Source organism: Ptychodera flava, chromosome 7 (genome assembly GCF_041260155.1).
Source record: "Ptychodera flava strain L36383 chromosome 7, AS_Pfla_20210202, whole genome shotgun sequence".
Lineage (NCBI taxonomy): Eukaryota > Metazoa > Hemichordata > Enteropneusta > Ptychoderidae > Ptychodera > Ptychodera flava.
In genome coordinates this window covers 22,292,520-22,314,639 of record NC_091934.1, presented here as the reverse complement: position 1 = coordinate 22,314,639, position 22,120 = coordinate 22,292,520, and the positions used below count along the sequence as shown (strand labels likewise).

Sequence of the window (22,120 nt, the reverse complement as noted above, 5' to 3'; positions counted from 1 at the left end):
CGCTGCTTTCAAACATTTTCAGTTTACCAATATATAACCCTACAGGTCTATTACTAATGTTGATATTCGTATACAAAACTAAAAAAAGAACTTAGAAATCGTAAAACTTTGATGGAGTGGAGGAACATGTCCCTGCGTGTTTCTCATTTATTAAACAATTTTCAACAACGCTGGAATAAGTTGCTATTCTTGTGAAACAAAGGCCTTTCAAAACTACTGGGATTGAGGCCGGCCTCTGAAACCTGTTCAACGATTCAGTCTCTCTTCTCTCCCGAGTACTTTTGGGATAAATATGTTGGCAGACAGACTAACAAGGGATTGATGTTTCATACAAACTGCCGAGCTAGCTACTGGGACTTTGAAAAGCCATGTTTTAGGGAGATATTTGGCATTTTTCTTTAGCAGCAAACTTTTCCCGAGTTTTACTCAATAGTCTGTGTTCATGAAAACACGGAATGCACAGGTCACAGCGTGATTTTCCAAGGATTTCATTGTACATTCATCGTTATTTCATCCTTCTACAGACAGACTGAAGGATTGTTACATGTGAACAATGAAAGGATGGATATATAATCATCAAAACTCTAAGAGACAAGGCGGCCAGTACCCTTCGCTTATTACCAAAAATTTCAGTCAACTTGACTTTAGTTCTCAGCATAGAGGGCCAGGACCCTCTACTTTGCCACAAACTCGTTGTCTCTTTCTGACTTTCCTCATCTTTTGGACTCCCTCCCTCCTCTTTCTCCCTTTTTCCCTCCCCAAAACTAGCTCATAAACGATAAACGGTTAAATATAGGTACCAGTCTCTCTTAGGTTATCTTTTTGATAAATTGTTGAATGCATGGATGACAGACACTGATAACTGATAGAAAATCATTTCAGAAATATTTACACTGGATACGAAACTTGAAAACCACATAGCAAGGTCAAGTTGGATACAAGTAGTGACACTTAACAGGTGGTATTTGTTGCATTTTAACAAAAAATTGAATATTTGAAAGCCTTAGAATACCTAGATACTGTAAATATGTTTTTAGTGACAAAACCATCTACAACATACCCTGACAAGTCAGTGAAAATACATATAGATTTGGCTCAACATCACTTTTCACTGACTTGGCATACAGGGAACTTACACTGTCTGGCAGGATTTGGGTTTACGACATGAATCCCCTTGTTATAGCTGCCGGCTGCCTGTATTTTGCAAAATGTATATTTTTGGAACTCTCTCATAATACCGGTGCCAGCACCCTGTTTTGCACAAAATGAACATATTTACAATACAAACCCAAACAGTGATAAATTACAACCAGTGCACAACCTGATTCAGGTAAATCTTATGAAAAGCAGTTTACAATAAACCACAACAAAATAACGAAAAATAAATGAAAATGATTACAAAGAATGGGGAGCATTCCCATCACAAAGCTTACTATCCTGAACTGTTTTGATCAGTTCTGTTAAAACGTGCTTTCTGCCTTGGATATCTGATGACAATTATCAGTTGAATATGACTAAAAATATTATCGATACATTAAGTGAGTTACTTTATGATATTTCAAAAGCAACCATCCTTTTTCTGAGTACTGATGTTCATTGAATGAAAACGTTTTAAATAAAATTCAACATTAATACATGATAGGATAATTAACCTTCCATTTTAATTCAATACTGGCTTACTTTGAACTAAATTCACCTTGACAATGGTAAAATGTAACTTTTGTGAGACACAAGATACATTGCAGAGTTCAAAACAGAGGTCTGTTAACTGTTTTGTTTTTTCAAATTTACATCAACGTTTTTTCCCCCATCACCCAGAGGAGATCATATCTCCATCATACTTTTCCAATCTATCTTATTCCTGCTCACTTCAATGCCACAATATTTTACCACAAGGGTCCAATCCGGCACCCTCAAAAAATCTATACCACAGTGATTTTCTCGGAGAATGATTTAAGACTTGATAAACGATAATGTCTGCAATGTTGAGGCTATTCTACTGTCTGGCTGTTCAAGAAAACAAGCAAGACAAGATCTCTCTTTCCCGTCAGTGATGCAGAACCACTACTTGCCAAATTCCCCACACACCACTTACCCATGATCTAGGGCTTCAGCAGACACAAAGCTTGGCCTTGCCAGCTGATTGGCAAACCACCAACGTTGTAGGAACTCAAAAAAAAAAAGGGAGATGACTTCTTTTTAGCTTGACATTTCAATTAAATGCATAGCTACTCAGCTTCTCTCTGTCTGCAACATTGTGTACTTATGCCGCATCAACACAAACTCTCCTGAGTGCATATGCACCAAAGTCGGCTCTTGTTTCAGAACAGGTTGTACAACTGAACCAGAACACAACAATAGCAATTTTGTCTAAGATTCATTAAATTGGCCGATAAACAGCATGAAAAGGAAGACACTGCCCGTATTCTAAAAAGTGCTACTGTTGATGATGACAACTTACATCGGCTGTTTCCACACAAACCATAACAAAAATGACTCCAAATCAAACATAGAACCATTTCACCGACACTTGTGATCAACCACAATGAGATGTTTATCTCAAAGTACAGGTATTATTTTGTATAGAATCCACTCTGTGATTGCTTGCCTGTCCGGAGTACTTCAACCAAGTGAGCAATATCACTCATTTGACTTAAAAACACTACAAATTCAACCTGAATCTTACAGTTTCATCAAGGCTGGTAAAATCATTAGTTTCCTTGCAAGAGAAAACCTGACCAGCCTGACTTTGGTGTGAACGGATTGGGGCATGGCTAGGGGTAATTGTGAATGAGGAGGTTAAAAAGATGAACAAAGCAACTGACACCTCTGTGACGGAATTGCAAGAAAGTTTTGTTATGTAACGCGCATCTCTAGCAGTTACCAAGTCATTGACGATAGAACCACAGAACTCGGACACTGAATAGTTGTAACTTTCATCAAAAGATTAGAAGAGCTACATCAACAAAAACAGTTGCCACTGAAACGCTTCACCATCCAGCTGTTTCCTGGTTTTCCCGTGCGGAAGCACCAACGCACGGAAACCAGTGTGGCCATAACACCCACCACAAACTGAATGAAAGTCACAAAAATAAATTTCATAAAAATACTAAAAAAAATAACGAAAGATCAGGAAGTTAAACCTGTCTGATACATGTGTGTACAAACCAAAGAGTTACAGCTCGGGAACATGTCCGGACAACTCCACAAGAGATTTCTCACTCTTTTTATGTTTTTGTTGAAACAACTCGGGCTGAGGACACACCGTTACCTTCACTCCTACCTGAGACAAGTCACTGGGAGGGTACATCATAGCAATCTGTTCCTTTCCTTCAGACAAGAGACAAGAAATCTTCCGTCCCTTCTAAGATGCTTCTGTTGGGACTAGCTTGGTCAGACTGGCTAATATCAAATTAGTCTGGCTACTTAAACAGTCAACGTTTTATTGTCTAGGTATGCTCCATTGAGTGCGCTCACTGCTTCCTGTTTAACCGTGCCTTTTGTCCGGCACACGGCACATTACAATTGTTATTATCCCCCTCAGCTCTGTCATTTTTCCCGGCGAATGAATATTAATAAACTTCCTGTCCTCTTTCATCCCTGCTCTTGACGGGCAGTTTTGATAACACCATACGAGCGCCTGATTGTGCCCTGCCAATTCACATTTATGGCAAAAAGAAGAAAAGAACAATGCCGGTCTTGGATGTTGGGCACAAGTCTCGGTACAGCTGGGAGTCTGCTAGAATCCCGGATAAAGAATACTATCACACTACTTCATATTTGCACAGTAAGAAGTGCCGACACAGCCGTCGAGAGGTGCCATCCAAGTCTGGTGGGAAAACTCTGCTTCCCTCATTTATGAGGGTGAAATCCCTTGTATGGTGCGTCTGTTTTCCTCTCTAAAAAGCCTCTCAAGTTTCAATATGTCTGGTTGTTGAAAGCCTTTTAAACTGGGAAGAAACGCTACAGTAAACAGTTGTTGTACCAAAGACAAAGGAAAAACACTGTTCACTGAACAGTCTCACGGTACAAATTACATAAATAATATTTTTGTTTGCTTCTCTTCTTGCCATTTTATAACACTACTATTATAAACTTATCTTCTATGTGATTAAGTTCATATTTCCAAATTTTTCTTCAAGAAAACATGAAACACAAATGAGAATGTTGACTTTTGTTTTTGATAAGAGATGATTTCTCAGTTTGAACTTTGCATAGCGGGACTTTGCGACAAAAACAGAAAATTTAAGGCTTTGCGAATTGAACACTTTTATGGATACTTGATGTCTGGGGAAGCAAAGTTGGCAATAAAATGCACAACTTAAATACACGACAAAAGCCACTGTAAGCATCAGAAAGAGGTTAAGTTTGGAAGCAAAATAGCAGCAATACACACAGATTCCCAAGTTTGGAGACGGACTTCTATCACAAAAGGGCACAATTTATTCAATAAACCAGCATTGTCTGCTTCCACGACATCTCTACATTCATACCTAATATCCTCTATGTGTCAAAATTCATCTTCTGTGCATTTTGGGGTACAATTTCAGAGGACACCAACAATATCAACATGAAACGACCGTTCCTAACAACATTGGCCGTACACTCATTGGCTCCATCAGCTGACCGGAATTTAAATGTTTCAAGCAATCACAGATGGACAGTACAGGGCCAATCACAGCACCGTTACTTTCAAATGTAGGGTTGTAAGAAATGAAAATTTTATTTCTGAACTTCCTCTCCATCTAATGCATACAGCAGCTCTCGCCGTGTATCAAACCAAAATCGAATGTGCCTCTACATGATAATGCTGATAACTTCAGTTTTTTTCACACTAGTGCCATCATCGTCACAACTCCTACAATCACAACTGCTCAACACGACTTAAAAACTGGTCAGCCATGCAGAAAACCTAACCGACTCTCTTCATCTCAATCACTGGGATTGTACTCACACTCTTGTTAACACGAAGATTTCATTACAGTTCCTGGACACGGCCCAGTGATGGATCTATAATTTGTACCGCTCCACAGAGCTGTGGCAACCACCTGTTGATTGCAACTCAACCCAACGCAAAACAACATTGCAAAATAAATTTTGCAGTTTCACAAAAAAGTTCCAATAATTCAAACTGATTGTTCGTTTTACACAGTATTACCAGTTTGTCCTACTTCTGAAGGATATTTATTTATTTGCTGAAAGCGAAACAGAAACTTCAAATTTGACCAATACTTTGTGTTTGTTAGAACTTAAACAAGAGCATTTGCACTGACAATGTAACTATCTTTGTTGCTAATCACCCTTCCAACTTTCTACATCACTGATACTGAAGCAGTCTCTTTCACTTTTTCATCAATTTCACCTCAACCACCTCCCCTTTCAGTTCATTCTATGCTTATCCAAACAAACTTGAGTTTAACTATCTCTACACTGGAATCCAAGGAGAAATAAAAGTGTATGCAAATACTTGGCCTGTGTATATACAAACGCTCATTAGGATTAACCTATCTACAGACAGATATGCCATCTTTGCAGACAATATTATTCAAAGGGCAGTACGGAGGGCCAGAGTTAGATTATTCGATTGAAATACTCATGAATTTAAGTGACACTTCCAAACTACTAAAATGATCGGGCCAACCTCGGTTCATCACTTGAATTCATTTTAGATTTGGCCACACACTGTAGATATATACGTTTTGCGTGAACTCATGCACATGATACAACATCCATGATACCACATTCAAAATCATCAGACATGTGAATGAAGTGTAGTACAGTCTCTTGCTTGCATCTTGGGGTGTCTGAGTGAATGTTGGAATGTCATGACTGCAAATTCACATCCTCTAAAGATGTGCTGAGAAAACAGCTTTTTGAAATAGCAGAAGTCACTGGGTGAATGATAACTGTTACAATAGTATTACATTACAATTTTAGACAACGATTTCAACTTCAGTTTAATTTTAGCCAATGTAAAAAGTCATTTGAACCCTTGAGCAGTAAAGTAAATTTCCGTTGCCTTCATTAAATATATATTCCAGTCAAGTTTTTACTAATTTTTGCAAAAGTTTGATAAAATACTGCAACCTATGAAATTAGATGTCCATTTGGTCCAAAATTGTGAAAAAAATGACACAAAAATTTGTAAAACCTGGTAAAATGTTGCACTAAAATTTTGGTGGGAAAAATTGCAGCACTCAAAAGGGTTGAAGGGCAAGTAGTCATAACATTGATGTTTTTCACCATTTTTAATGTCACCACAATTTCTGGTTCTACTCCCAAGTGTAAACTGAATTATTATTGTTGACAAGTGAATTCTACTCCGGACAAGTAAACAACAACAGTGCATTTTACACATACAGACGCAGTGTTGGCAAGATAAAAGAGTCGGTATTTCAGTAGAACAACAAATTGCAAACAACATACAAAACAGCAACAGTGAAAAAATCATCAAAAGTCATATAAAGTTTTTTCATAGAAAGGTCATGACCTTTCTCCCTGACTTAATGTGCGCACAAACAATAACATTTACAAAGCGAGAAACACAGACAGTCAATAAATATGTGTGAAAAAATACAGATAAACATGGAACCAAACACTTACTTTATACAAGCTCTTGCATTTGTTTCCATATAGATATGAGAAAACTTTTTTGTAAATGGTTGAGATCCTATTTTTTTTATCTTTACAAAAATACATAATATTTTGTTCTGTTGCTTAGGACTTTTTATTTTTTTTTCTCCTTTCACAATTAATGTCATTACCCCTTTCCCATTTTCTACAAATCAAACATATTAATCATGAAAAGGGAGATAAAGCCAGAATCCCAATACCAAAGGATCAGTACTGCAATAAAGACATATATATCCCAGTTTCCTTAGAATGGATGTCCCTACAGTAATGCGCTCTCTGCTATTGTCATGCAAATGGCCTTTTAAACTGAGGCTCCCTAGCAGAAAGTTAACATCCTCTATCCCTGGAGATGAGGTTCAATCCAGTGGCGTGAATTGTCCCTACACCCACACATCTAATTACAACCGGAACACTAGCTATCAACAGCATATTATGCCTGACTGGAGACTACAATGTATATTTAAATACTTGGGGTAATACACTGGTCTGTTAGATTTGACAAGGACGTACGTAGTGCCGGGCAAACAATGAGGACCAGACAGACGCATGAGAATTTCATACGCTATTAGAAGTGGCCTGAGTGTGTGTGAAAGCTTCTGGTATTGAATTCCATACGACAGTGAAAACATTGATTTCCATGTACTGTAACAGCGGTCTAACTACTGTGTAATTGCAAACTAAACATAACTTGATGAGTGGTGAGGCTTTTCCCCTTTTTGTTTGTTTGTTTGTTTTGTGTTTTTTAATCTTTGTCAAGACGAAATGAGGACACACATTGCTAATGTGAAAACTGTATTTGGCCAGGGCAGTCAAACCCAAACTATATGTAAATCATATATTTCTGACATATTTTTTTAAGGAAAATAAAAAATTTTCAAGAGTTTTAAACTTTTGTGTTCAATCAGATTTGTGGATACAAACACAGCCATATAGGCACATTAAAAAAATTTGAACAATCTAAACGAGTCATACACAAGTGTATCTCTTCTGTAATAATAATATTGGTAATCATGATTTATATAAGAAAATCATAATATTTTTAAGTTGTCATGCATTGACCATTTACTTCATTTTATTCATCATGATTTGTTTCATCCAAAAGAGTACGGATCTTGAGGACTTTTTGTTGAAGCTTTGAATATTTTTCATCTACATGTATCAAAAGGGTGATCTTGCTCTGCAGTTAAGTCTTCCCGTAGGATTACTACGGACAAGCCTCAAAGGTTCACGTCCAGTCCACCCACGCAAGGGACAGGCAAGTGTACAAACTTAATTGGGATATTTTCTAAAGCTCTGCTCAAGCAGCTTTGTCCGTCTCGATACGTGATAAATGTCCATCTCTGATTTGTATCAGATACAAAAACCACTAATTCCGCCTTGCCATTCTTCTATAATGATTTAAACTCCTGACAACTCTGAAGTGGTACAATCAGATTACGTATGCATGACTTCACAGAAGGAAATAAAACAGAAATGACAAAAAAGAGTGCAAGGCGATACAAAAATTCCCATCAACACAAAATTCCTGTGAAACTCTTTCACGCACTTTAAAAACCTAATCAGTTCCTCCTCTGTTTTAACATCCCATCTTCAAATTTCATTAAAGTCATGACAGATTCTACCTTCCAAGAACAGAACTCATTGATTACGCACAAAACTTCAGTGTCCCCATCTCACGTTTGTCTTTGTAGCAGCAACAATAATCAGGACAACAAACACACAGAAAAGACAGCACAGTGTTTCTGAAAGCCTCGCTTGTCAGTGTGACAAAGAGTCGTAAGTTTTTCATCCAACTTTTTTTTTTACCGGAACTTAGAAAAGAATAACTTACATGGTGTCAGCATACCTGCAATTTTTTGTCGGAAGGAATGTGAGCTTTTCACAGAGTCATTAGCAAGATGTACAGGGAATTATATAACTGTGGTGGCTAAAGTTAGCTAATTGCTCACTTGCCAATCTCTGAAACCCAGTCACGCACTATGAGATCGACAGAGAAGAAACTAAAGACTCTTTTCTCATCCTGAGAAACTTTCTCCCTCGAGCTTGGTTGAAACCTATTTCAGAAAAGAACTATCTTAAAACCTCACTGCTAAAAATGTGAGTTTAAATCTCCGCTATTACGATGCTTTTGTTAGGACCTTTAAATCGCCTGGTGGACAATAGTTTTGTATTTGTTTGACAATGGGTCTTCCGGAAACACAACAGAGCCAAGGCAGTGCCTTGTATTCACGTCCAATCCCTCAAACAAAGGACAGCGCAACTTCCGAGTACATCAAATATTTCCGGAATAAAGGCAGCGAAACTTTTGTCCGGTTGAACTTCGGTCATAGTTGCCTTAAAAATGAACACTTGACATACCGGGTAAATGATGTCTTACAAGATGTTCATGTCAGAGATGAATAACGTACATTTCCTGAATCAAGACTTGTTCATGGAAATGGTGACCCTTGCTATATACACCTACATGTACTTCACAGTCTCCAGGAAATTCATCAACGTTTGCCACAATATTTGTGGACTGCCATCATAAAAGAAGATATTTGTAAAGACGCAGTTTTCATTGCTCTAATGTACTAGGTTGTATAAGAAAATATGCCTTTTCAACTTCCATGGAAACACAAACAAAACAAATATCAGCTTGTCTTCTTGACTTTATGTGTCTCAGTTTGTTGTGTCAGATTCTTGAAAGTGATTGTGTAAACACTGAACAGCTAATGCAAAATATATTTGTCTTGATCACCAAAAGTGTTTTCTGAGAACAGGAAATGTACTCTGAATTTTACACTAGTAACATTCAGTGTGGATTAAATTAATGTCATATTGTGCAGTGTTGTAATTGAAACATCAAGGTTTTATCTGAACTTTATAGGTTAAGTGACATCTTCCATCAACATCATCATCATCGTCATCATCATCATCATCATCATCATCATGACAAATGTCATCATTACATTCAGTAACACCATCATATCATCTTATGGTAAGTATCATCATCGCTGACATCACTATCATCATCATCATCATCGTTGTCGTCATCATCACAAACGTCATTATCATCATCATCATCATCGTGATTACCATCACTACCATCATCATCATCATCATCATCATCATCATCATCATCATCACCACAACCATCATCATCATCATCATCATCATCATCGCCACCACAATAACCATCACCGTCATCACAATGATCGATATCATCTTTATCATAAAAATAATTATACATGGCTCTGCTAAAACGAAGCACGCTATGAAAGTGTCCGAGCCATTCCTTGCATGGGTTGTTGACATATACAACTCAGCATCACTGGCTGCTTAAAACTATGATATTGATCTACTGTGAACAACAGTGATATCTGAAATCTTGTGATTTCATATTCTTGTAAAGAGGAACATCAAATCAAAGTAATTTCAGTGTACCAATTTGTACCAAATTGCCAACTTGTACATTGCTTTGCATCGTACTGTGTAACTATCTTGATTTCAATATTTAGACACAACAGTTTCAGCAGTAATTTTTCCCACCAAAATTTCCGTGCAACTACTGTGGAGTTGGCAGACAAGTTTTTTGTTCAAGTGCAACATATGTGACATATTACGGCTCATTGGACTTTCTATTTGGCAACTTGACCTGATGGTGACATTTGAACTTGACAGGATAAGGGATATTGATGCAGCTTGTTGACAGATTTTGGTCCCTAGATACGTAATTGTTTTGGTTACAAAACTTGACATACGAGTTTTCCCTTTCCTCTGATTGTAATTTCCAAAAGTCTTGTAGTAATGATTTGAACAATTATCTGTTTTTGCATAATAATGGTGTAACTGTAATATCATTAGAAATCAGTTTTCTTACTAACTTCAATAACAGTCACTGGTAAAAAACAAACAGTTTTTCACCATTCTTACCAGCTGTGTGGATAAAATCCTTGTACATCTAAACTTTGCAATTGTACGCTACTTCTAAAACATTTGACTTCAGAAAATGCTAAAAAAAAATTAGCTTTTATCGAGTATGACAAAGTGTTTTGTGTAATCATCATAACAATATGGCAAAAAATAAACTACATTTGATGGCCTGGAAAAGATATCAAAGCAGAACTTGGTGTCTAAGTGTGACAATTTTCGGTGAAATCACCAAGCAGTTTGTGATTTTAACTTTTCTATCCATTGTACTTGTGTAGACAGCTGACAGTCCGGTGTTACATCAGAAATTCCCAGTCACTCACAACAGCACAGACATGAGCACAATTGAATTTTTTTATCCTTTGACAGAGTGATTCACCACTCGGATAGTTAGTCATATCCCCATGCTATGCAGAGTGATGAAATTGTTCAAAACCGGTCACTTGCACATTTTAAGAAACTTGGCATGATAGTTTGGCTTGCTAAAAGTGAATCGTTCAGCACCACATACGGCTGTTAACCCAGACATTGTTATTTTTACTGTATAATACACTCAGCATGCTGGGTATGTATGACAACACTGCTAAATTCTACTTCTTGCATCCTATCCTTCATGAAATTCTTCTGAAAAAATTAGGATCTAACCTTAATCAGTTCTGGATCCATGGTTACTATGGAAACCATAGCAGCTATCAACAAGGGAAGTAGGCCTGTTCTCACGGCAACAAGCAGCGACAAAAGTTATAACAGTCACAACAAAAATAAAAGGCTCTCGCCGATCGCCATTTCAAAATTCAGTCTTTCTAATTTTATCAAGCTCATTTGCATCGCTACCTCGGCTGAAGGTACTCGGTCAATGGGGACCAAGCAGTGACAGCGTGAAAGTGCACTGATTGCATGAATACGGAGACATCACTGGAAGTCCCCTCTGCTCACTCTGAAACAAACCTTTTTTAACAATGGCACGGTCCAAAATATGCAGTTATTGATATGGAATGGTTTATGGAATGTACGAACATGTTTAGGATGGAACACAAAAAGAGTATGCAAATTAGCATGTATACTGAGGTCCAGACCGTCATACAGACGTCAATGGCAAGTATTATCAGGTATGTTATAATCATACATGTATGGTGGCAATAAGTTGCGTATTTGGGAGGGAATTATTTGGGCAACCTCGGAAAAACTTAACTTGACTGGGCTAGAAGATGACCATTCTTGGCCTCATCACACTGATTCCATCTGCCCAACAAGAAACTTTTGGATCGATTCAAAACTTTGCAAAAGTCAGCACAATGGTTTGATCGCCGACACAACAGCGGCATTTGTCATAATTCCAGCCTCAAGACTTCCATAATCTCAGACCTGTAGAATGAAACTTCCATTATTTTCCCACTTCCATAGCCTCCTGTACCATGGGACATCTCTAATCCAAGCTTAACTTGGTCTGTACCACACAATACGACTTGAATTGATGCTGAACTCCCAAACAGGCATTTTCTTGCATGGAAACAACTCATTAAAAAATCTCTTGTTGTATTACTTCCTTTAGATTTGCAAGGATGTCTACAAAAATTGGTGAAGTTGAGCTGTGGCAATTTTTGTGAATACAGTGAAGTTTTTAATGGGCCTACTTCTGAGCTAAAAAAACATTTTCAGATAAATTCTAACTAATTCTGGTGTAAAAATCAGCTTCAAGTTATCTACAGGAGCCTAAAATCTTGTCATACTTAGTAAATATGGCTAAATTTGGCTTCTTGAAATGATTATCATTTTTACACCTAAAACCATAGCATTCAAAACATGACAACTTAATTGCTGCAATTAAAGTCCATTCTTGGAAATCAAGAGCCGAGAAATTCCTGCGAAAATGTGTGATTTTGCTTGTTGTTGACTTGCGGTTTTCATGACACTGGAAATATTTGTGAACTGTCGCCGGAGAAAATCAACGTTGCTGATCACCGCTGATGGAATGTGGGCTACAGGCCCCTTTCTCAGCTCTCTCAGTTGACGACAATAAATGCAAGTCTTTTTCACAAGTTGAAAATATCCTTACACTAATTTTTAATTCCTCTTGATCAAAACATCTGTTTTGTCCTGCTCTGTCCAGCTGCTTTCCCATGTCAATAATATTAAGGTTGTAAAAAAACACAATGGATGGACACGATGTGACCCTGCAAGTCTCCATCCATTACACTATGTAAATACGAAGGCAGACAAAGGCACGTGACCGATCCCAAAGGGCCTTTTGCAGTATGAACTTGTCAGCGGCTGCCGAAGGGTAGTGGCTCAATTGCGAACACACACATGAAAGCCTATTACTATACACAAAGTACAGTGATAGAGTAGTCAGCAGTGGTTCTATTGTGGCAAGCAAGCAGTGAAAGCATCTCGCATGAGACAAGTTCTGAGACAAAGTGATGGATAGTCTGGGAGCACGTCAAAGTTTTGTGTAGTCTACAAAAATCTGGCTGTCTCGTAATGTATACGCACATCTCACAAAATACTGCACTAAAAGGCAGAATCTGCAAAACAGATATTGGAATTTTCAGTTTTCAAAAATCTACATCTTTTGGTTTTTTTTATGGGCGATCTGCATTAAGTTATTTCGGTGGGGATTGGACACTTCACAAAAACCGCTGTAACTTGAATAGGACGTGTGCATCGCCATTCAAAGCTTTTTGGCCACTGAGCCCGGAACTTGTGGACAGGTCATTGAAAAAATGTCAGCACACAACATGCACACGGTTGATCCAGTTTTTCAATTAATCTGATTGAAAGCTTCTCATGCCAGCTGTTCTTGGTTGGGATCGGAAGGGAAAAAATCGGCGTGTGGAACTTCCAGAGCAGTTCAGAAAATGCAATAAATCTTTTTTCAATGTTGACAGATTAATCAATACAGCTATGCCAGCAACCGATCAAGTAGATATACCATAAGTCAAGCTAAAAATCACACTTTTTTCTTAAATTTCTCCTTTCTACAGTTGATAATTTCTCATTTCTGGTCATAATTTTATGCATTCTTACACATTTTTAGACTGCTTTGAACCCTGTTCCTGCCAAGTCAGTGGAAACTGCGTTGATTTTATCAGTGCCAAGAATCTGGCAGTCAGGGGCCATTCCCATGCCAAGTCAGTAAAATTCACTAATGTCTATACATGTCCAGCAATCTGCACCGTGTTTGGGACGATATTTAGGAAGTTACAACCGCCAAGCTAGGCACAATTGCCTAGCATTCTTGTACAGGAGAAATGCCCAGTACACCAACATCAGGGGTTTCGTTAAAAGCCGGCCACCGGCCATATGGCCGGCTGTAAGGCGATCACGGCCGCCTGTAGGCTGTAATTACCTGAAAATCATGTAATTGTTGTGCCGCTTACAGGAATGAATAGCTGGTAAAAAATACAGCATATCGGTAAAAGTTTACAATGATCTGTATCCTTCATGCTGAATTACTTGTTTTCAACGCTTTTGCGAGGTTTTCAGTGAAAATTTTGTGGTCGTTGGTTCGCTCTCGTGTATCGTGCGATACTGGTACAGCTATACAGCACGGAACCCATCTGTACAACGTACACAGGGTGGTTGGAGGTTAGGGGTCATTGAGCATGTGCAGTAACGCAACATAATGTCGGCCATACGTGGTTGAAGTTACTCAGTTCGGTCGAAATGGAAACAGTTAGACGGGTTGGCTGATTAAGAAGGGTACAGTCGATGGCAATTTCTCAGATCATTTTGATACTTATGCGGCGTTTTATGAATATCTCTGAGGAAAGGTTTCTTCTGAATGCATCAGCAATCGCCCACAGCTATCCGTGGCCGCGGATTGTGTTAAACAACGGCCTGCTTGTCATTGTCAATGTAGTCAACGTTCGCGTTTGTTCTTGGATTTTAATGACTGAGAGCCAAACGTTTGACTTGCTTCAACTCTGTGGGCATATAAATATCAAAACAGAATAAATTGAAGGTGTAAACTTTAGCAGACTGTGACGTTGAGTGGTAGGCTGTAGCCACGGTCCGGAGAGACCGTGCTGTAGCACAGTTGTTTGTGGTTTCATACACTGTACACGGCAATGCAGGAAGTAGGGAAATTGAATTACCAGCCACTGTACACATGTATCGCCAAGTTCGAGACGGATTTCGCGCACCAAAAGCCACAATAATTCTTTCAAAAAAACAACATCGATGGCTCCAAATACATCTCTGAATTCATATTTTCTATGCTCTTTGCGTCAAAGATGATCTCCTATGCATTTTTGAGTGTGGTTTCCGAAGGGACCCATGCTTTCAACATAAAACGAACACTTTTTTACAACAGTCATTCATGATTTGAAAGTAGCGGCACCTTGATTCAGGCTATCTATACTGTTGTCTCTGATCGTTTGAAAAATGCAAATACTTTTTTTAATAAAGTTATCATGTGTGATTGATGTACCGTTTTGTCGAGTTATTATAGCTAATTTGGAACCGTGTCGGGGGGGGGGGGGGGGGGGGGGCCCTGCCATATCCAAACATCCTCATGCTTGGACGTTGGTACGGCTTGGCCGCCTGTAATTTTCATTTGGCCCCGTTTCAAAACTTAGTGAAACCCCTGCAACATATTTTGGCTCAATACTGTTTTTGCTGACTTGGCATATGCCACAGGTTGGCAGGTGACAGGCCCCAGCAAGATATTGGAAGAAGGTATACCTTGTCTTTACATAGTGGAGTATGTGTGGGACGCTAGTCTCAGCTTTCTTGTTCATGCTTTGAATCCTACTGTGGAGTTGGCAGACAAATTTTAATTTTACAAAAAGTTGATTTCGGATATAATGTCTACACTGGTTTAGTTTTACATGTTCACAAGCTAAACAACTTATTTCACTCTTTGATGTGGCCAAACATTACAAACAGCTTCACTTTTAGTCAGAAAGCAGAAATGATAAATGAACACATCCTTTATGTCTCACTTTGGGGCATAAAACAGTGCCTCGCATTACAAAATGCACAGAGACACGCCTGGTCAGTAGTTCAAGTGTGGCTGAGGTATCAAACGACAATTGAAACTGGCTGACAGAATATTACAAAATCAGGATCTACAGAAAAACACAGCCACCAGTGCGCCAGGTGGTTTCTGGATACATCTGAAGGTCATTGGTCGTGGGAAGGGCTTAACAGCAGAAACATCTCCTCACCCCTAACCATCCCCCCCCCCCCCTCCCTTTCATCAGAGTTCCACAAGTATCTCCATTGCCACTCTTGGGATATGTGTATCGTTGTACAGCAATTAATGTTGTTTTGGCATCTCATTTGATAAATATTTGTCTGTCCACACAAAAAAGTAAACACAGAGGAAAATGTGTTCAAATGGTCTCCAACTAAAAAGTATACATCTTTTCCTTGTGTACTTATCAAATCCAGGTGATGTGAAAAACATCAGTGGCATGGGTGCCACCTGGCTTTATGCAAATTATAAGAATATTCTTTGGAGTTTGAATTATAAATATTTTTAATATTTTGTAATGACACACAGTGCTCATCCAAGGCAATTTCAACCAATCCCTAAATTGACTGAGAGTGTTCAGAAATCTTATGTTGTAAAAATAAAACTTAGAACCCCAAGTGTTGGGAATGCACAATTGAATTAGAAAGGAAGGTAAGGCGTACGTAAATTGACAGTGACAAACACTGCATGCTTCGTTTATTTGGTTTTACAAAAAAGAACAAATTTGCTAGTTGAAGAAATTCGTTTTGAAGTTCTCAATGTCACCGTAACCTACATGCATGACAAAAGGATGTGAACTGGACGACAGCACAGACTAACTTGTACAAAACACCACACGGAGTATGTCTGGCTCTTTTTATGGGAAAAAGTGCCTCTTGTGGAAAACAAAAACAGCAATGTACGACACATTCTCACAGGAGGCTATATGCGCTGTCTCAGCTACTATAAAATATCTGCTTGAAGTATAAGAATGTGAAGTTAAAAAAAATACATTTTAAGCTTGAGTATAAAACATTGCCAATTTTAATGAAAAATTTCTGTTAAAAATAAAATCTCACCAAATCAAGAATAAATATACGCTCTCATTGGTATGAATACCAAAATTTGAAATGTGAATTAAAAATTAGGGGTCACCTTGCAAAGTTTGGAACAAGGAAAATAAATTACTTGACATTTACCGATATTTGAAATTCAAAATGGTTGCCACCTCTGTGTTAACTCTATGGGGAAAAACAAAATTTTCAATTTCTAAAAAACTTAGATGGTGAACATTTTTCTTGCTCTAGGAGCTTAAAATAAGCCCCCTGTTGACAGATTAAAAAAGAAATTTCAAAATTAATTTAAACACCACAAATTTTACGCTTCAAAACTCAAGAAATTTGTCACAACCATCTCTGAAGTTAACACTCTATCTTGGCAACACAGAATTGGCCATAGGCTTTTGTCCATAGTTTGGCATGTGTCACTAAACCATACAGTGACGACAAACATCATTGGCATGTAACAAAACTTTCAGTCATAATTCACACAGGCCCCAGTTAAACTTTCTTAATCCCCTTTAAAAGCAGGTTGACCTACGGTCACAAATTTGTGTGCAGTCATTAAAAGTGCACAAAATCCAGACAACTGGGTTAAAAAAATTTAAGCATTCAGTTCATACATGAACTGAATACTTCCTTCTTTTTCAAAAAAATGTGAAGAAAATGAAGAAAATTTGACAGCACATATCTCTACACAAGATCTAGGAATTTCTGCAACATTTTATTTATTAGACATCAACAATGTAATGTGTTCTACTTTATACCAAAGGTTACTTTGCATGTCATTCAAATTAATTTGCATACTTTCTTACCCAGGGTTCAGTTTTCACATTAAGTTACACCCCTGCACTCATGATTCTCATCTAAAAAGGGACTTAAAGAGCAAACTTTTGAGACACAGTCTGACTTGCCATCGTCATTCAGAATGTGAACACTCCGAACTTTATGACTGACCATAAAGCTGTTTTCTTTTGCTTTCCTGCGACCACCTTTCTCTTTGGCATCCATGGAGACGTTTCGCATGGCAAATGTAGATCAAGGAATGTGACTCATACAAAACATCAGGCCATACAAAGGAAAGTTGGCCAAAAAACTATGTCAGTTGCCAATGACTACTTTGTGTAATTTGCCCGCCAGATGAATGTAAAGGACTCGCCACTAGAGGGCGGCATCACCTACCAAAATCTATCATAAACGTTCCAATACCAATTCCCATTATTGTTTTCTCACAAAGGTTCACACTTGATCACTTTGATTATTTTACATTCCTGCAGTAATACTATTATAGTCGCATCTAGAAAGAAAAATTAAAAATTTACAGATATTGTACATTACAGTGACAAATCTTATTCAGATTTTATTCAGTTCACACTTCCACTTTTGCTACCAAATTTCAGTACAACACCCTAGCTGACATTGGCATTGTGGGACTGATCTAAAACGAAATGGTAATTAGAGCTTGAATGCAAAAATGCTACAGCCTAGGAAGTTAACTTCATTGCAAAGGAGCAATGCTTCTAATTTTTAAAATTCAGGAGCCAAATGCTCCTAAATTTCAAAATTTAGGAGCAAAATGCTCCTAAAGTTCAAAATAAAGGAGCAATTATAAACCTGTTGTGCCTTGGATAATCTTTTACTTCAATAAACAACATTATTGTGAATGTACACAATATACCAGTAGCTTGTATTTGCTGCGTAGACATCTTAATCAAGATTATCTGAATCTGGTTCATTGTTCAAACAAAAGTCAGAAAACTTCAACAGTTCAGTTTCCATGAGTTCATGTCCAGAATTACTACTCATGCATGCACACTACAGAAAATCATTCAGATCTCCATGTTCCATATCTGCAGTATCATCAACACAGACAATATTCTGAGGCCACGACTGTTTTACATTTGGCCGCCTTGCCCTCGTAGATTCATTTAACTTAACCAAGACTCTGCATAAACAGTGGGGTCAAATTCAGTGACATCAGGACCTTCCAAGCTGATACGTATAACCAAGTATCCCACAGTTTCTGGATGAAGTCGAGTGCGGGCTTCTGTCTTAATTCATCTTTTGCAGAGAACCCTTTTTCACACTGGGGTATAGAAATAGGCAGTGCTGTCATTATCTCTACCAAATGTAGTGTATTCAGAAAATTTATGCGGTATGGTTCTTTTGTCAACATCAGACTCAACAATGCCATGTGTGATTTATCCAAAAACTGATTGAAGACCAAGAGCTTTAGTTGCCGCCATTCACCTGCCACATCAACAATAATACAACTATTTCTATCAAGTATTGGACCAAACCATTCCAGAAGAAAAGCCAATTCTTGTTGACCATACACCATTAGACTTTCCACTGTGTCGGCCATGCATCATGATTGAAAAGCACTGATAAACATGCCACTGCCTTCGCTGCTCCTTGCGCATTTACCGTACCCAACAAATTCTGAAACCTTCGCTTCAGTTCTGCAACAGTTGTATCACACGTTTCGTCGATTGCCTTCTGCAGTTGTGTCTTAACTAGGGCTGGTTTGCCCTTCAACTGCACGTCTTGATAAGTGATTTCTTCCGACTCATCATTTTCGCTGTCACACTCGCGGTCGTCCGTATTCTCTCTCTGTTCAGTGTTCATGCATGTACTGGTGAGAAACTGATCAAGTGCACCATTTAGTACATTCTCTGTTTTCATGGACTCCACGGTCGCGATACATGACCTCACTCCATGGATGGCTTGAGGTAGAATAACTTCATTTGCCTGTAAAAGCCGGCTCAGCGATGCTATCTGTCCGAATAAATCCAAAAGGAAATGGCAAAAGGCGGCAAATTTCACTTTTGTCATTTCGCGAACAACTTTACTTGCTCGACCTTTGATGTCAGAATTTCGGGTAGTGGCGGCGAGGTGTTCGGCATGTGCTAAAAACCGCTGCATACTGGCCGCATGTTGATGGACTGTTTTTGTCCCTCTGCTTTGATGACAGAAATATACGCAGTGCTCTTTCCACGTGCGGAGCCCATCTTGTTCCCGACACGGACTTGGAGTGTAAACATCAACTCCCAATTCAGAAGCGAGCGATGCGAGCTCTCTGCGACTCTTTGGAGAGTAGTGATACGTCTTCCAAACCATATTCAGAACATCGTGAACATTTTTCACCATCGATATGCCTTTCTGTACAGCAAGCATGACAAGTTCCAGCCGATGAGGCATACAATGAAAGGACACGATGTAACTTACTTCATCTCGTAGCATTGTGAACACGCTGCAATTTTTACCGAGATTTACCGATGCGCCGTCTGCGCCAAATCCGACAATCTTCGCCCTCCAGTTGTCGTCTATTTTATCGCAGAGGGATTTTGCCGCACTTACCACGCCTGCAGCGTGTGCATGTTCGAGTTCTTTCTGTCCGATGAGATTTACTTTTGGTTTTCCACTTGTTTGTCAACATGGCGCAAGTAGACTATTTCACACTCCTGCATAGCTCTATCAGTATCGCCATCGATCAGAATGGAAATATAATTAGAATCACGAACACAGTCTGATAATTCCTTCTTCATTTTGTCCGCAATCGTACCGATGATTTCAGCACACTTATGTGTATTGTCATAGGTTGGATTGATATCGACTCCGTTTTTTCTGTGTAGGAGCAATAAAGTGGGAAATACAGAGAACGGCATTTCATGTTTAGCGATCAGATAGGCGATGTTCATTTTGATTTTCATTTCTCGCAGTGTAGCGTCACTACTACCAGGCTTGTTGCTTCGGAAGGCTTTTGCCAGAGGACTAGCTTCAACAGACTGAGCGAAGTACTTGTCTCTCGCACGAATGTGTTTGAAGGAACTTGCGTGTTCAGTCAAACTCTCTTTTTTCTCGACCAGTTTACCCACTTCACTTCCGTATTCTGACTTCTCTTTTGCCGCTCGACACCATCGACACCACACGCGATAAATATTCCCACAGTGAAGATGTTTACTTTCGTCACTCATATCTACATCAAGCCATTCAAATTGTTCATGCCATCGCACAAGTTTACTGTCTTTCGACTTTCCAATCCGGGCCTGCTTGATTTTGTTCACGATCATTGATGCACCACCGCCATCTTCCTTGCGCCGTTTAGGCGTGGTCACCTCGGTAGAACCCGTACGTGCTGATGTGTCGCCTGGATGATCATCACGTGTTGAACTTGAAACTTCAGCCCGCATCTCAGTCGGTCGAAAAAAGTCTGTAATTTGTTTCTTGCTCATGATGTGTCAGCTTATATCACCGCTGTTTGAAATACTTCAGAATATTGGGTCGTAGTTTGATGAAAAGTTGTCGTGCTCCCAAGAACATGTACCTATGAGTGCAGGGAGCCGTACCGTCGCCACCACGTGTGGTTATATGTTCTTTTTTTTGTTAGAGAGTACCACCTCCACGGCCAAATAACCAATGCGAAAAAATAGAATTTTAGAGTCGGCAAAACACAGTCGTCCCGGCAATGGCACGGTACGTCAATGGACTTGTCCATCAAACAAATTGCCCAATGAAAAGAAAAGAGAAGCGTCCGATGTCGTCACACAGAGATTTGCCGACAAAAATGTATCAGAAAAATAAAAGGAAATGTCAATCAAAGTAAAAGAAAATCCAAGGCAGTCAAGTTTTTGATACATTTGAAGTGAGAGACAGTTGTTCGCTATCAGATTACACGAGCAGCCAAAACAATGCGCTAAATATAGGCCGCGTCTATGGCTCACAGTTTACTCGCTGAATGCGACTATTCTTGTTGTTGCACTCGCTGAATGCGAGCGTATTTTAATTCCACTCGCTAAATGCGAGCGTTTTCATATTTTCACTCGCATTACCCTAAATTTTAGGCGCAAATGCGAGTAATTACTCGCAACTTCCTAGGCTGTGCTACACGGAAAATTCAACTTTCATTTTATTTTAGATTCACTCCGGTTCATTCAGTATTGTGATCCAGCACATGAACAATAACATTTTTTAAAAGGGGTATTTCATACCGGATCAATTGTTGTCATCACATTGATCTGTAAATGTCAGTTAAAGAAAGAGGAAGTTAAGCTTTAATTCATAGTAATCGCATCAACATTTAAATCAGAGTTGCTACGTAGCCCGCAGTATACTTACACTGTAACCTTAGTGATAACAGAATGGTACGATGTAATGCACATAAACAGTGTGCAGTTCTTTACGATAGTAACATTACACAATTGTAGGTTTGAAGCCATAAACGCTGATGACAAAAGCAAATTTTCAGCTAATGTGCAGCATCTCGGAAGCTGTTACCCAATTGGGTGGCGGAAAATCCTACTGTTATCATTGAATTTTACACGACAAACTCCCTAAGTTGCTGTGAATAGTGACAATCGACCAATCATATATAACCTTCCGAGTCAGCTGCACATCAGCAGCAAACTTTAAATGGATTCAGTACTCAGTAGTATAAAATAAACCAATGTGAATGAAAATTTAAAAGCGGGAAAAACACATTGTAAAACAAACTGAGCTGAATATATTTAGATCAGGAAAATCATGCACAAGAACTAATAATTTGGACTCTTTGGGA

At 38.7% G+C, this 22,120-nt stretch overlaps 1 protein-coding gene across 12 annotated transcripts in view; it reads right to left on the bottom strand.

Moving 5' to 3' along the window:
- Positions 1 to 22,120, bottom strand: part of LOC139137033 (tumor protein 63-like) — a 72,188-nt gene that overhangs the window by 27,124 nt on the left and 22,944 nt on the right. Inside the window, exon 1 of one of the 12 annotated variants that reach the window (XM_070704957.1) lies at positions 11,191 to 11,226. The exons of 9 other annotated variants lie outside the window; for them this stretch is intronic. In XM_070704957.1, coding sequence (XP_070561058.1) covers positions 11,191 to 11,211 — 21 coding nt within the window. In that variant the 5' untranslated portion in view covers positions 11,212 to 11,226. Of the gene's footprint in view, positions 1 to 3,271; positions 3,425 to 11,190; positions 11,227 to 22,120 lie in introns of those variants that run through there. 2 more of the 12 variants (XM_070704958.1, XM_070704956.1) reach the window with 2 other exon arrangements.